The sequence below is a fragment of the Rhipicephalus sanguineus genome, chromosome 1, assembly GCF_013339695.2.
Source record: "Rhipicephalus sanguineus isolate Rsan-2018 chromosome 1, BIME_Rsan_1.4, whole genome shotgun sequence".
Lineage (NCBI taxonomy): Eukaryota > Metazoa > Arthropoda > Arachnida > Ixodida > Ixodidae > Rhipicephalus > Rhipicephalus sanguineus.
Window position 1 is genome coordinate 64,712,383 of NC_051176.1, and position 13,146 is coordinate 64,725,528.

At 47.5% G+C, this 13,146-nt stretch overlaps 1 protein-coding gene across 1 annotated transcript in view; it reads left to right on the forward strand.

The window, feature by feature from the left end:
- The window catches only part of LOC119392307 (uncharacterized), a 120,165-nt gene that overhangs the window by 58,177 nt on the left and 48,842 nt on the right, over positions 1-13,146 (forward strand). The window contains exons 6-7 of the mRNA XM_037659677.2: positions 673-693; positions 12,560-12,743. Coding sequence (XP_037515605.2) covers positions 673-693; positions 12,560-12,743 — 205 coding nt within the window. The remainder of the gene's footprint in view (positions 1-672; positions 694-12,559; positions 12,744-13,146) is intronic.

A 13,146-nucleotide genomic window follows, 5' to 3' on the forward strand; every position in this document is an offset into this window, starting at 1 on the left:
TCGTCATTCTTGGAAAAAGAAGGAAAGGACGCATGTGATAAATCAATCAAGCCGAAAGGAAACAATGGTGATGTCACTGACCACATCTAGGAGTTTGATGTATGCTCTCGACATACAGTAAAGAACGTATACAGTAAATATACAGTATTCGTATGTGTGCCTTACTGTATACAGTAAGGCACATATACGTATCAAATCGTTACTGCTACAGATATATGCCTTTATTTATCTTACATCTGACAGCCGCATTAACGTCGTTGTTGCATGGCTTACGGGTTGTCGGAAAGGGCAGACAAATTGGTGCTATTTTCTGAATAAACATGTTAGATGATAACAATTGGTTTTGAAATATCGATTGAGGTTTTCGATACCGTTCGGTAACTGGTATACCTCTGTCGCGCTGAAATAGCGGCAGCACATGCCGGTACTTTTCGACACTTTCATTACATCAACTTTGGAAAGTCTGCAATACCTGTTCTGTTAACTCTCTTGCAAACACGTACATTACACTTGCTTATCACTACAGTTACCTTTAAAGTTTACAGTTTTCAATTTCAAGTTTATAGCTGTGGCTTTAATTTAATACCAAACGCGTAGTTTACACACTACCGCCATGCGGCTTATCACCTCTAAACTAAGTGAAAGCTAAAATTGTTTTATTATTTTTTTCAGGTGACGGTGCACACAGATCTGGTAAGCTTCCTTGGGAGACTTGTCTTACATTCGCGTATTAAGCACTGTTCTTTAACAGCTTAAATCATGTACAACACGTACGGACGATCTTTACAGCTTGGAAAGTTGGCTTTTCGAAGTGACCATGCATGTTGTTTCCGGTTCGTTCTAATTACATGTTTTTACACGAAATACGACGCGTAAACACAGTATACATAAGCTTCATTGCTTACACAATGACACACGCAGGGAAACATGAAAGAGAAAACACACGGGAAAAAATGTCAGACCACTATAGTTTCGCCGCTTGAATCCACGTTCCCAAAATTTCCACAAATCTGCGTACCACAAGAGGGCGCACCGTAGGCGTGCCCAGGGTTCTCCATTAGCGAAAGCCGAGGATCACCTCAACCCCCCCCCCCCCCCGGTCTCCCGTTGGTCGAGTCCGAAAGAAAACAAGCTCCGCGACGAATGGAAAAATGAGAATTCTCACAACGACCTGCTATGGGTTCCCGGCTTTCGGGGAAGTAAGTAGTTCTTGGAATGCAACATCAGTGGTCCTCAATTGCGCTTATCGTCAAAAATCACGCGTGGCCCCGCACATTAGACAATTACGTGGCAGGGCCGACCGAGAAAAGGTATGGGGCGCAATCAGCGCCCCCCTTTAGGTGATTAGGGGTCCAGGGCGCACCCCTATGGGGCGCACTGCGTAATATCATTCCGCCAGTGGAACAGCAGCCATCGCGGCCCTTGTGTCTGTAAGAAAAGGAGCAATAGCTGCGAATTTCAATTAGGCGAGAAATTATTTTTTTAATATCATTGTGAGCTGTCTCCTTGCGGAATTTTATTCAACTATAGCTCTCGGACATGCTCAGCCATATATACACAAGCGTGTTTAAAAATAAGTTCCTTCTCACCCTCCCCCTCCTCCCCACTACCCACACACTTTCCAATTCATTATTTGACGGATTATTTTGTATTTCTCATTTGTTCCTGATCAGTCTCCCGCTTCCAGGCAAACTGCTAGAATAAAGTAACAACGGAATTCCAGCTGCTTTACTAATACTCGTGGAAATGTACATCGAAACGTCGCTCCAGGAGTCTCTTTCTTTTCCACAGGAAGGCACATTTCGTCATGCAGTCCCCCTGACGACTGGCTGGGCGCTGGATGAATGAGTTGCAGTGGCGTAGCAAGGAACTTTTTTTTTCGGAGGGGGGTCATTCTACGCCAAATGCCCCAGCCATTTTGGCGACCATCTCAAATGCTCTCGAAAAAAAATCGCGCTGATTTCTTGCATTGAAAACAGCGGATTGGTAGAATATCTCGGAGAGAAAACGATTTTGGTCACGTGGGAGCGTTTTAAAGGTAGCGACGCCATATGTGTGCGGCGTCACGCCGTCGTCCAACAACGTGAGTGCCGCTGCACAGATAGTATCTGCCCCTGCTTCTCCTATCGCTGCGGAGCGTCATTACGTCGCCGCAGAAATCGCAGCTAAGGCACCCCGCGGTATGGAAGAAAACAACGCTCCCGGTCTCCCACACCGCCAAAGATATGTTTTTACCACCATCGTTTTGGGGAGGAGGCGCGTCGCTGTCTCCAACCTTGCTCGTGGCAGGAAAACAAGCAGGCCGACCATGAAGAGTGAGTAAGCGCGACTTGACAGGGACGAAGAAAAAAAAACAGACAAGGACCCAACGCTATTCTTTCAACTGGTTTTATTTTCGCTTGAACCGATAAACATATACCGAGCGAGCGGAAACAACAGAAACAACAAATGGACAATGAGTGGGTATATCGCTGAACCGAACACGTGTACAGGGCAATATCACGACATAGCAAACATATTACCGCGACAAAGCAAGATATTGCAACTCTTTTTGAGAAAGCGAGAGGGATATACCCACTCATTGTCATGGACAGAATCACAGGCCAGCAGTACCTGGTGGTGCAGAGGTGAGCATCATTCCGGCTCAAAAACCCGACCGAACGATAACCCCGCCACCGTTCAAGTTGCCAAAGGTAGCAATTAGGGGTGTGCGAATAGTGAATTTTGGAACCGAATCGAATACGAATCGAATAGTGACGACACCGAATCGAATACGAATACTAATCGAATACTTTTCGAATAGTTTTCGAATAGTAAGACAACCATTCTCAAAACGGTCCTAGAACTCCGCAGCGTTTTTTTTTTCTTTGTTTGAACCAAATATTCACGAACTTTCACCAAAGAGCGTCGCGCTTACTTTTAACTGACTCAAAATACCACAGCTATGAAATCTGAGGTAAGCTCGTATACAGCAACGACCAGGGCCGTCGATATATTTTGTACCTGTAGGCTGACATACAACAGTGACTGCAGATACTTTGTCGCCTGCTCTTAAATAAAACTGAGACATAAAATCTAAACAATTTTGAACCGAAGACTATGCATACAGCTAAGGCGGTAATGAAACACATAAACCTGCCATCGCAACATGGTCCTCGGCACTGAAGGCATGTAGACATCGGTGTTGAAAGCTGTATCTGCAAGAACAATTTACGCAAACACAACCCTTGCATCTATTGCTATTCATGAAGCTGAATGCAGGTGCACCTTCAGTTATTACAAGATGAAGTCAGGAACTGATTAATACGATGCAGCTGCAGCATAGTAAAAACTGAGAGAGTATGGAGCTTTCATGAAAAAAACGCCTTCATCCGGTAATCAATATAGCGTCGGTAGTTTCGTAAAAGCTTGGGCTGCATGCATACTGGTAGTTTAGTGATTAAAAGAAGAAAAATGGCCTTTAACTATTCCAAAGTTTCATTGTTTTGGGGTTCTCCCGTCGGCGCTAATTATTCGAAAACTATTCGAAAAATATTCGGTATTTCGAGTATGTACTATTCGATTCGAGTACCGAATCGAATAGAATGCTATTCGATTCGTTATTCGAAATTTTCGAATATTCGCACACCCCTAGTAGCAATGTATACAAATCGCGGTCGCTCACTCTCAACCTCGGCTTACGCCGCGTGTTTCGTTGGGTGTTTCTTGTCGCAGACGTACGCCGTGCCCTCATTAGCGCTGACTTCTTAAACCACCATGAACCGCTGGTCAACGTGAAACGGCATCGACTGCTAGACACTACTACACTGCTCTCTGTTCATGGTGTCGTTCCCCATGACTCATGCATAATCGCCCCAACTAAAACAGTAGCCGATGACCATTTCTCTGAGCTTGTTCGAGAATTCCCAAACATCACTCACCCACCTGACTGGACAAAGCTCGTGCAACATGATGTCCACTGATCACACCATCACCACTGGTTCACCTGTTTTCGCTCGCTCACGACGACTTGCGCCTGATAAGCTCAAAGTTCAGGGCTGAGTTCGAACCCATGATGGAACTTAGAATGATAAGGCTATCATCTAGCAGCTGGGCGTCTGCACTCCACCTCGTTCGCAAAAAGTCAGGTGACTGGAGATCCTGTGGAGACTGCCGTTCCCTGAACGCGAAAACCATTCTGGACCGGTATCCCCTGCCTAAACTTCAGGATTTCACATCAGCTCTACATGTCACAACAGTATTCTCCAAAGCTGACTTAGTCCGAGCCTTTCACCAAATTCCAATAGCAGAAGATATTCCTAAGACAGCGGTTACTACACCATTTGGCCTCTTGGAATTGTTGAGAATGCCATTCGGCATTCGAAATGCTGCACAGACACCACAGCGGTTCATCGACACGGTCATACGCGGCTTGCCGTTCGTGTTCGCCTACGTCGACGACCTACTGGTGGCAGGCACATGCCCCTGCAACACCTCCGTCAACTTTTCGAGCGCCTGTCAGAAACGGAATCGTTGTGAACACTGCCAAAAATGAGTTGAGAGTATCATCTCTTGATTTTCTTGGCCATCCCTCGGTCAGCACTCGAATTAGCCCTTTCCTGACAAAATGCAAGCCATCGTTGAGTTCCGCAAGCCTACATCAATAACCAAGCTGCGCCAGTTTCTAGGGCTAGTAAACTTCTACCGCCAATTTATTAGAGACTGTGCTACGGTATTGGAAACCCTCGACCATTTGCTTTGTGGCAAACACCCGGAAACTGCACTGCCATGGAACACCACGGCTGACGAAGCTTTCAACTCCATCAAGCACGCTTTGGCTGAAGCCACACTGCTGTCACACCCCAACCCCAGTTACCCCTTGGCACTCATGACTGATGCATCCTGTTCTGCGGTTGGGGCCGTACTCCAGCAAAAGGTGAACGATGAGTTGCAGCCCCTTGCATTTTTCTCCAAACAAAGGACAGTGTTTTCGGCCGTGAGTTGCTCGCCATCTTCCTCGCCGTACGGCATTTTCGACACCTGCTTGAAGGCCGCTCTTGTACAATTTTCAGTGACCACAAACCTCTCACCTATTCAATCGGCCGCTCTGACTCACTGTGCACACCACGCGAGGTGAGCCAGCAGGAGTTCATCTCCGAGTTCTCAACCGACATAAGCCACATCAGTGGTGTTCACAACGCTCCAGCTCACGCCCTCAGTCACGTGGATGCCATCACGCGTAGTCGCTCCAAAAGCTCTACCTCAACATCATTTCCCTGCGACCTCCAAGATCTGCCTGCAGCCCATTCAAACGACGTCTTTCGACACATTCGTCCGCAGCCTACACGCAGCCAGCCACGTGCCGCGTACATCGCTCAGGACCTAAAAACAGCGACACGTGTGTTTGTGCGGTACGGCCCTGTGCGCGCCCCGCCTCAACCCAACTACCTCGGCCCCTTCCGTGTGTTGGAGCGCTGGCCTGCCAATGTCGTCGTCGACATGAACGGGACACGCAATACAATCGTGCTTGAGCGACTCAAGCCAGCGTACAGCGAGCACCCGCACTTTATACCTCGCCGTGCCTCCCTCCGCTGGACACGACGGCTCCTCCTCGCCACTGTGTCTCCCGTCACCACCGCGTTCACTGGGATGACGAACTGCCAATCGCTCGTCGCACCAGAGGGGGAGCAATCTAGCGATGCGGCCACCGTCGCACACCTCCGCGGTCGTAAACTCTGCGGGACGCCGTCGGGTCGGTGTCTTTTCTCTCTCCCTTTACGAGCATTCCTCTCTCTTTCACTCTTGCCACTTTTGGTGCACTTGCTCTACATTCCTCTCTTGCGTTTGGCAGGATACACTAGACGTTGTTACTGAAAAGACGTGTCAGTCTCGTACAACCCGCCCCTACAAGATATTAAACAAAGGTGTTTGTGTAAGGTGTTCGAAGCTCAATGATATTACTGCAATTTTTCAGTCATATATGCCTCCAGAAATGTTGCTAAAATGTTCCATGTTTGAATTTTTTTCCCTTATAATATTTCTCTCTGTATGAATATCTGAGTAATGAATACTTACTCTGCAGAAGGCATATTTTCCCTTAAAAATATTTGCAGACCAAGGGCGTAGCATATACACATAGATTTTGCATGTGTATATATACACGCACACATACAAACGCACGCACGAACATAAAAAAAGCATGGTTGAACCCCCCCCCCCCCTCGAAAAAAACTTTCTGGCTACGCTTCTGTTGCAGACCACTGATATTTCTAGATTTTACTAGAAAAAAATCACCAATTTGAGAAAACCATCATCTTGGTCCACTTTGAGATGCTATTTAAACCACGTCGTGCTCCAACTAAAAATAAGCGCTTTACACTTTTTTCAAAATCTAATAAATAGCTCTTCTGATATGGCAAGTTTTATCATTACAATTTTTTTTTTTTGTTTTAAGGGAGAAAATCATTTTTGAAGTGCCCCATTGACGGCTATCTTACCATTTGGTCATAAGACAGCTTCCTCATTGAAGTTGCCCATGGCCGTCAGTGGGGAATTCCAAAAATTATTTTCTGCCTTAAAACAAAAATTGTAATAATAACTTCACATTCATTTGACTATTCATTTCCTTTCAAATGAGGTGTAAAGCTGATTTTTATTGGAGCACCACGTGGTGTAAATTGCGTCTCAACATGGGCCAAAATGACGATTTTTTCAAATTGGCGATTTTTTCTCGCAAAATTTAGAAACATCAGTGGCCTCAAGATATTTTTAACGCAACATATACCTTCTGTAGAGTAAGCATTCATTACTGAGATATTCATACATAGCGTAATATTATGAGGGAAAAAATGCAAACATGTAACATATTGGCAAATTTTCTGGAGGTGTATATTACTAAAAAAATGCAGTAATATTATTGAGCTTCCAATACCTTACACAAATGTCTTTGGTTAATATCTAAACCAAATTTGCTTCTGAAACGAGAAACGACACTCTCAGAATAAATTTTCTGACAAACATTCCGACGGCATTTTACGAAATACGGAAGGCTCCGACGTGACCAAAATTTTTTTTCTCTGCGAGATATTTTAGCATTTCGCTGTTTTCAATGCAAGAAATTAGCAAGATTTTTTAACACGAAAGTGCTTTATGCCGGGGTCCACGAAGATTTCAATGACGTATTTCCGTCACGGATATACGTCAGCAAAATGAACGCCATCAAATGGCAAAGGAGAAAACTATAAGAATGACAGGAGTCGAACCCATGGCCCCTCGGTCCGCGACGATGGCTGGCGGGCGTTTAGCCCACTGAGCTACTGCCAAACACATAACGGAGGCTACATGAACGCGCCTTTTATCTTTCACACTTTCGTCTCACAGTGCTCTTGCATGGATGGATGGACGGATGCTATGAGCGTCTCCTTTATAACGGGGTGGTGACATGTGTGCCACCAGGCTCGAAAAACACAACAAAAAAACGCGCCGTTGCTGCGACCGTCCCATTCAGCGCGTTTCCTATAGAAGTGTAATTTCGTTTAACACACCGCGAGGTGGTGGCTTCAGCCCAAGCCTCGCTCATTACGTCCATCCATATCGCAAAATAGCTTTCCGACGCTCGCCTGGCTGTCGCACCGCGTTCCCCGCTTGCCCTGTGAGAATTAACTGCCAGACTAGAGGGAAGACACAACGCGCGTAGCGTTTCTCTTCGCGCTTCACGACGCTTTGGAGGAGTGCATACCGAGTATCAGGGTTTACTGTGTGCTTACTGATGCCATATTTGCGTGGGATTCACCGTATGCGGTGTCTACGTATATGTTAAGAACTTCAGCTACCGCAAGGGTTAAATCATGATCATGAGCGTTAGTCGTCGGTACGGAGACGTGCCACTAGGCGTCAACGTGAGTGCGTCCACATCAGGCGGGGCTACATCTGCCAAGCAACAACAGACATTATACAACCTCTGATATACCAACGCGCTAAAGCAATCAACTACTTCTGTGACGACGTTTCACTTTCGTGTTATAGCGATTCCTATCACAGAGGGATCAACCATCCTTTTTTTCGGAAGCATTTGAGATGGTCGCCAAATGGCTGGGACGTTTGGCGTCGAATGACCCAGGGGGCACGCGCTCGATGAGAGTGGGTACTGGGCATGGCTGGTGTCGTCGAGTGTCGTTTTGTCATAGGCACTACCAGAGTATTTCAGTACTTTTAGTGCTCATGAAGCTTCGCCGTAACTCTATGGGGGAGCTTTGTGCGCTGCAAGCGGCGGCCACGGGGCGGCGCTGCGTCCAGTCTGTTGGCATCGGGCAGACGGCAGCGAAGGCGGCTGCCGGTGTCAGTGCGAAATGTCGTGGCGATCGAGTCAGCGCGCAGTTTTCACCTCATGTCCTGTATTGTGCCTAGTGTGTTGTGCCCACGGAGCAAGAATTCTTGAGGAGGCGAAACTGCGCTCGCTCGGGCGCCCTAATAAAGTCACGAAATCGGGCACAGCGCTCACGCGTCCTCTGTCGTGAGAGTCCGCTAGTGGAGAAGGAAAAATGCGCGCGTCCCTCTCACCGCGCTCTCCGACGAAGCTCGTCGGTACAAGGCTATTCGTCTCCGATTCGCCGTTCGCGCTTCACACCCGATTGGATGTGTTTTTGTGCGTCCTCGCCGGCTCCATATTTTAACGCGACAGCGTTAAAGAGCCCGTTTCGCAGAAATACCAGTGTCGGCGTCCGTGTCGGTGAGGCTAGCAACTGAAAAGGCGATGCGCACGGGGCCCGATTACGCTATCGCGTTCTACTCTTAAAGGCGAAGCTCAAGCGCACTCCAAGTTTTTTCGGTAAATTAACGAGAAAAATGGCGTCACATGCAGGAAACTTACCACCGTGATATTTTTCGTACAACATGAAATCTATAATTTTTGATAACGTGAATTCAATAAGTTAGGTATATTTATTTCAACGAATGATGGGACTTACCCTATATGCCATCAATCCAGATTTAGGTTGTTGCGGCGGCCGCATTTAGATGGAGGCGAAATGTTAAAGGACCGTGTGCTTACATTTAGGTGCACGTTACAAAACCCCAGGTGGTTGAAATTTCACGTTGTCTTTTTTTGAGAACAGCAGACAAGTATCCGGAACAGCGCGCGGAAAGATTGAAGGCACGGCGTCTCGTAACAACACTGGCCGTTTTGGTTTGTCAAGAACTTCGCCACCAAGTTCGCCATAATAGCGCCGCCTGTCTATGTCACTGTCCGAGAAGTGCTTCTCGCAAACGTAGACACGAGGCGTCAGCTGTCGGTCTTTTATTCTTTTCTTGGTATGGCGCGAGCCCACGCTTCCAACCTCACTGGGTCACTAGGAACTTCGATGGTAATTACCTTCTCCTTGCAGGACGCGTACCCACTGCTGCAGTTCGGCACGACACATTTTCGCCCCATCCTGAAGAAGCACTGGTCGAAATCCGCAAAGCACTCTCCTTTGTCGCGGCGTGAAAAGCGCGCGCAAACATCGAGGAGTCGGCGCCGCCGGCGCAACATGCGAGTGCTAAAGAGAAAGAAACCAGCAAATCGCCAAGGGAACATGCGAGCGAGGAGTGAGGAGCGCGTGCATGCGGCGGCAGACGTCGTCTGCTCAGGGGCCACTACTAGCAGTTCGTTCCAAGCGCTGTACGGCCTATAATTCTGGCAGTATCGATTAGGAACTGCAGCGAAAACATCTGTCATATCTACCGATTGATGTTACAAACAGAAATCTTAGAAACTTTACATTGTACGAGGTGCTATCACGATTTTTATGCGTCGCGTCCATAGAAGAGCATTTAAAAGATGGCAACAGGCCGAAAGCGTCATCTGTCGTGCTTCGGCGTAACCGCATTCCGCCGTGACGCTATCGCGCCGCCCTCGCGCGCTGCCGCGGCCGAGAGATTCTCCTCCTCAAATACTTCTTTTCTCCGTGGTTGTGCCTGAAGGTCGGAAAGGATGCCGCGTACCTGCTGCGTACGTTGGTGTCGATCGGGATGCAAGAGAAATGACGAAAAGGTGTCGATGCTCTGGCTGCCCAGAGAGAGCTAACGGCGGAAAAAGTGGAAGGAAGCGCGCCATACCACGACAGAAGCTGGTGCAGGCCCGTAGCCAGGAATATTTTTTCGGGGGGGGGGGGGGGGGGCTTGCACCCCTCCCCCCCCCTGGCTACGGGCCTGAGCTGGTGGTTTCACATTTGACTCCCCTCATGTGCGTGTCTGCGAAAAGCACTTCGATGAGGGTGACATTGTTCGCGTGGACCAGTGGCTAGTCGGAGGAATTGTGACGTCGCAGCGCGATGTTCCGAAACTTTTGCCGGACGCTGTGCCGAGGACTTTCGGCGCCCTCCTGGAGTATTTGTCTCGTGCAAAAAAGTCCAGAGCTGGCCCGCCTATACGCAGCAAAAACGTAAAATATACACACAGGGTATGTGCTGTGCATGTGTATTACAGCAAACATCTGAACTAAATAAAAATAATTGTTTGCGAGTGCTGGTCTCATAGGGTTTGAATATGGTGGAGCAATAAACAATTCCGAACTGTCGTGCGAAACACGCCTGGTTCTGACACGCTAACTGTACACGTAATCAACATCTGATGAAGACCGAGACGATTACGAATGCCGGAAACAAACAAATATTATTTAGTGGAAGTCGCAAACTCACAGGGTCCCTTATGCATTCCCCCAAGACGAGTAGAAGGCGACAGCCATCTTCTTTTTCCTTCAGTCGGTGTATTGATCCTCCCCCGCCGCCCTGCAAACGCTGTCTGCATCTAAGGTGGTTTTGCACTGCCTCAAGGACCGGAGGCATTGCAAGCGCTTTCTGCACCTCGCCTGTTTTAGCACTGCCTTCGTGATCGGCCGCAATCACGGAGGCAATGCATGATCGATCACGGAGGCAATGCAAAGCGACGATGTCATGTGATGACGTCGTCGTGTGATGTCGAGTTATGTGACGTCATCATTACGTCACAAGTTCTGGTGATATGTGGCGTCGTGATGACGTCATATGGGGACTAAATCACGGAATTTTTTTCATCGCGCGTGTTGACGCCGCCGACGTGGGACGCCGACAGTCAATCTTCGCGTTTGATAAGGCATCTAAGGCTTCCGCCTTAAACACAGTAAAGGGGGACTGTTAAAACTACTCAGTATTGCATGAGCAACCGAACTTTAAGCGTGGCACGGCGCCGCAGTGATAAATAATCGCAAAATAAGACACTAAAACGAGGGAAGGGCCGAATGTAGTATCCCTTTGTCCTCGCCAATTGCTAAATTCAAAGCTCTGATTCATTCAACCTGACTGTTGGTTCGATAACTACGAGGCTATTTTAAGATATGTTCGTATACAAACACCAGGTGTATAGACTGAAAAATTTCATATACACGGTCAAGAGTTGCAACCACTGCGCTTCCGCGAGGCATTAAGATCCGCCAGAGTCCTTGAAGGACTCTCGATCATTTAGCGTCAAATTACACTGTATCAGAGCTTCCCCGAATTTCCTTGAAGGTAATATCACTCTGAGGATATAACCAACGTCACGGGTACATTTAATCACGTTTTTCAGTTCCGACGCGTGCTGTAGAACTGCCGCGCCAGCCGCTCCGATGCCCACACACGGGCGAGGGTACCCCTAGCGGCTGCTCCTGTCCCTATATCAAACGTTTCTGGAAGCTTCATGACCAGTAAATGTATTAAGAACTCTGGTACTACAAAACGAGCACAGTGTGAAAAAACGGGGATAAGAAAGAATAACACACATAGAGCGCAGACTTACAACAGGTTGATAGGGTCACAACTGTTATCATTCTGTTATATCCCAGTTTTTCGCGCTTTGCTTATCCTATAAAGGATTACGGACACGTCCACCTCCTACCATAAATATATTTGAGGGATCCGAAAATGTACTCGTGGACAACTTTTCTTGGCAGTGCTCTGGAAGCTACAGAACCGAAACGCATGCCCGCTAGCGCGCCATGAAATAGTACCTAATTTTATTGATAATTTTCTCAACTGCCCTTCCCAAATAAGCACTGCTTTACTTATTATGGAACTAAAAGGATTACGGGAAGTCGTAGGTAAAATAAAATTATTGTTCACATTACCAGAATTTCTTCCTATTTTTCTATTTCTCTGACAACACCACTTTTGCTGCTCGCCTGTTTTTCCATAGCGAAGATGGCGTCCATGGCGTGTGTTGGTTCGTGGGCGGCCGCAAATTCGCCGTTTAGTTCTCTAAGGAAATTATAGTCTAAATTCATATATTTCACGTGTATGCCCATTCATATATTTCACGTGTATGCTTTTTTAAACGCATCAAGGCTGCGAGCAAGCAAAACTTCAGCTGGATATGAAATCGACTGCCGTACTACTAGCAGAGTAACGCGAATGTGCCCAAGCCCGTAGCCTTCGCTCCCCTGCCAAGATTGGATGTATAGACTTCGGGAGGGGCCCTCTGTGACACCCCCTGGCTATACCTCTGCTGACACTGCCCACTCCATTGTGGGCATCACACACCTTTGGAGCAAGCACTCCTGAAAGATCCACAAACACGGTGTCCGTTCCAGGGGAATGACAACATCAGACACCACACAAGCCTGGAATTCAACGGAACGGGGAAGACGTCTTCAAGATACACCGCCCTTGTTAACAACCTCCAGCCTTGGAAACGCTATGTGGTGACCCTCGAGGGATGTTCTGAAAATGTCTGCAACGAATCCGTGAGCACAACGTTCGACACTCTACCAGAAGGTAAGCACATGTGTTTGTGTTGCATTCCGTTTACTGTCCAAAGTTAAGGTGGGTGCCGACAGATGGAAACACAAAGTGTGGATATGTTGAACGAGCAGGAAAAAGTGCCACAGACAAGCGGCTGACCGATGCTCCGATAGGTGGACCTATCTTTGCCAAAGGCGCCTTGTCATGCTAGGCGTCTTACATTTAGGCAGGTTAATGTTGATGCATCCCATGATGTCTCGGGTCGCTGTTGGTAATCGCCATCTGGAAAGAAGAAACTATAAATGAAATGCGTTTGGCCCTTTTCCTTTTGCGAAGTTAAGGCACTGCTCGTTCAACCTATCCGCATTTCGTGTACTGTGTTGCATTCGAACATGCATGATGACTGAACTGGCAGCTTACATTTATTTATTTATTT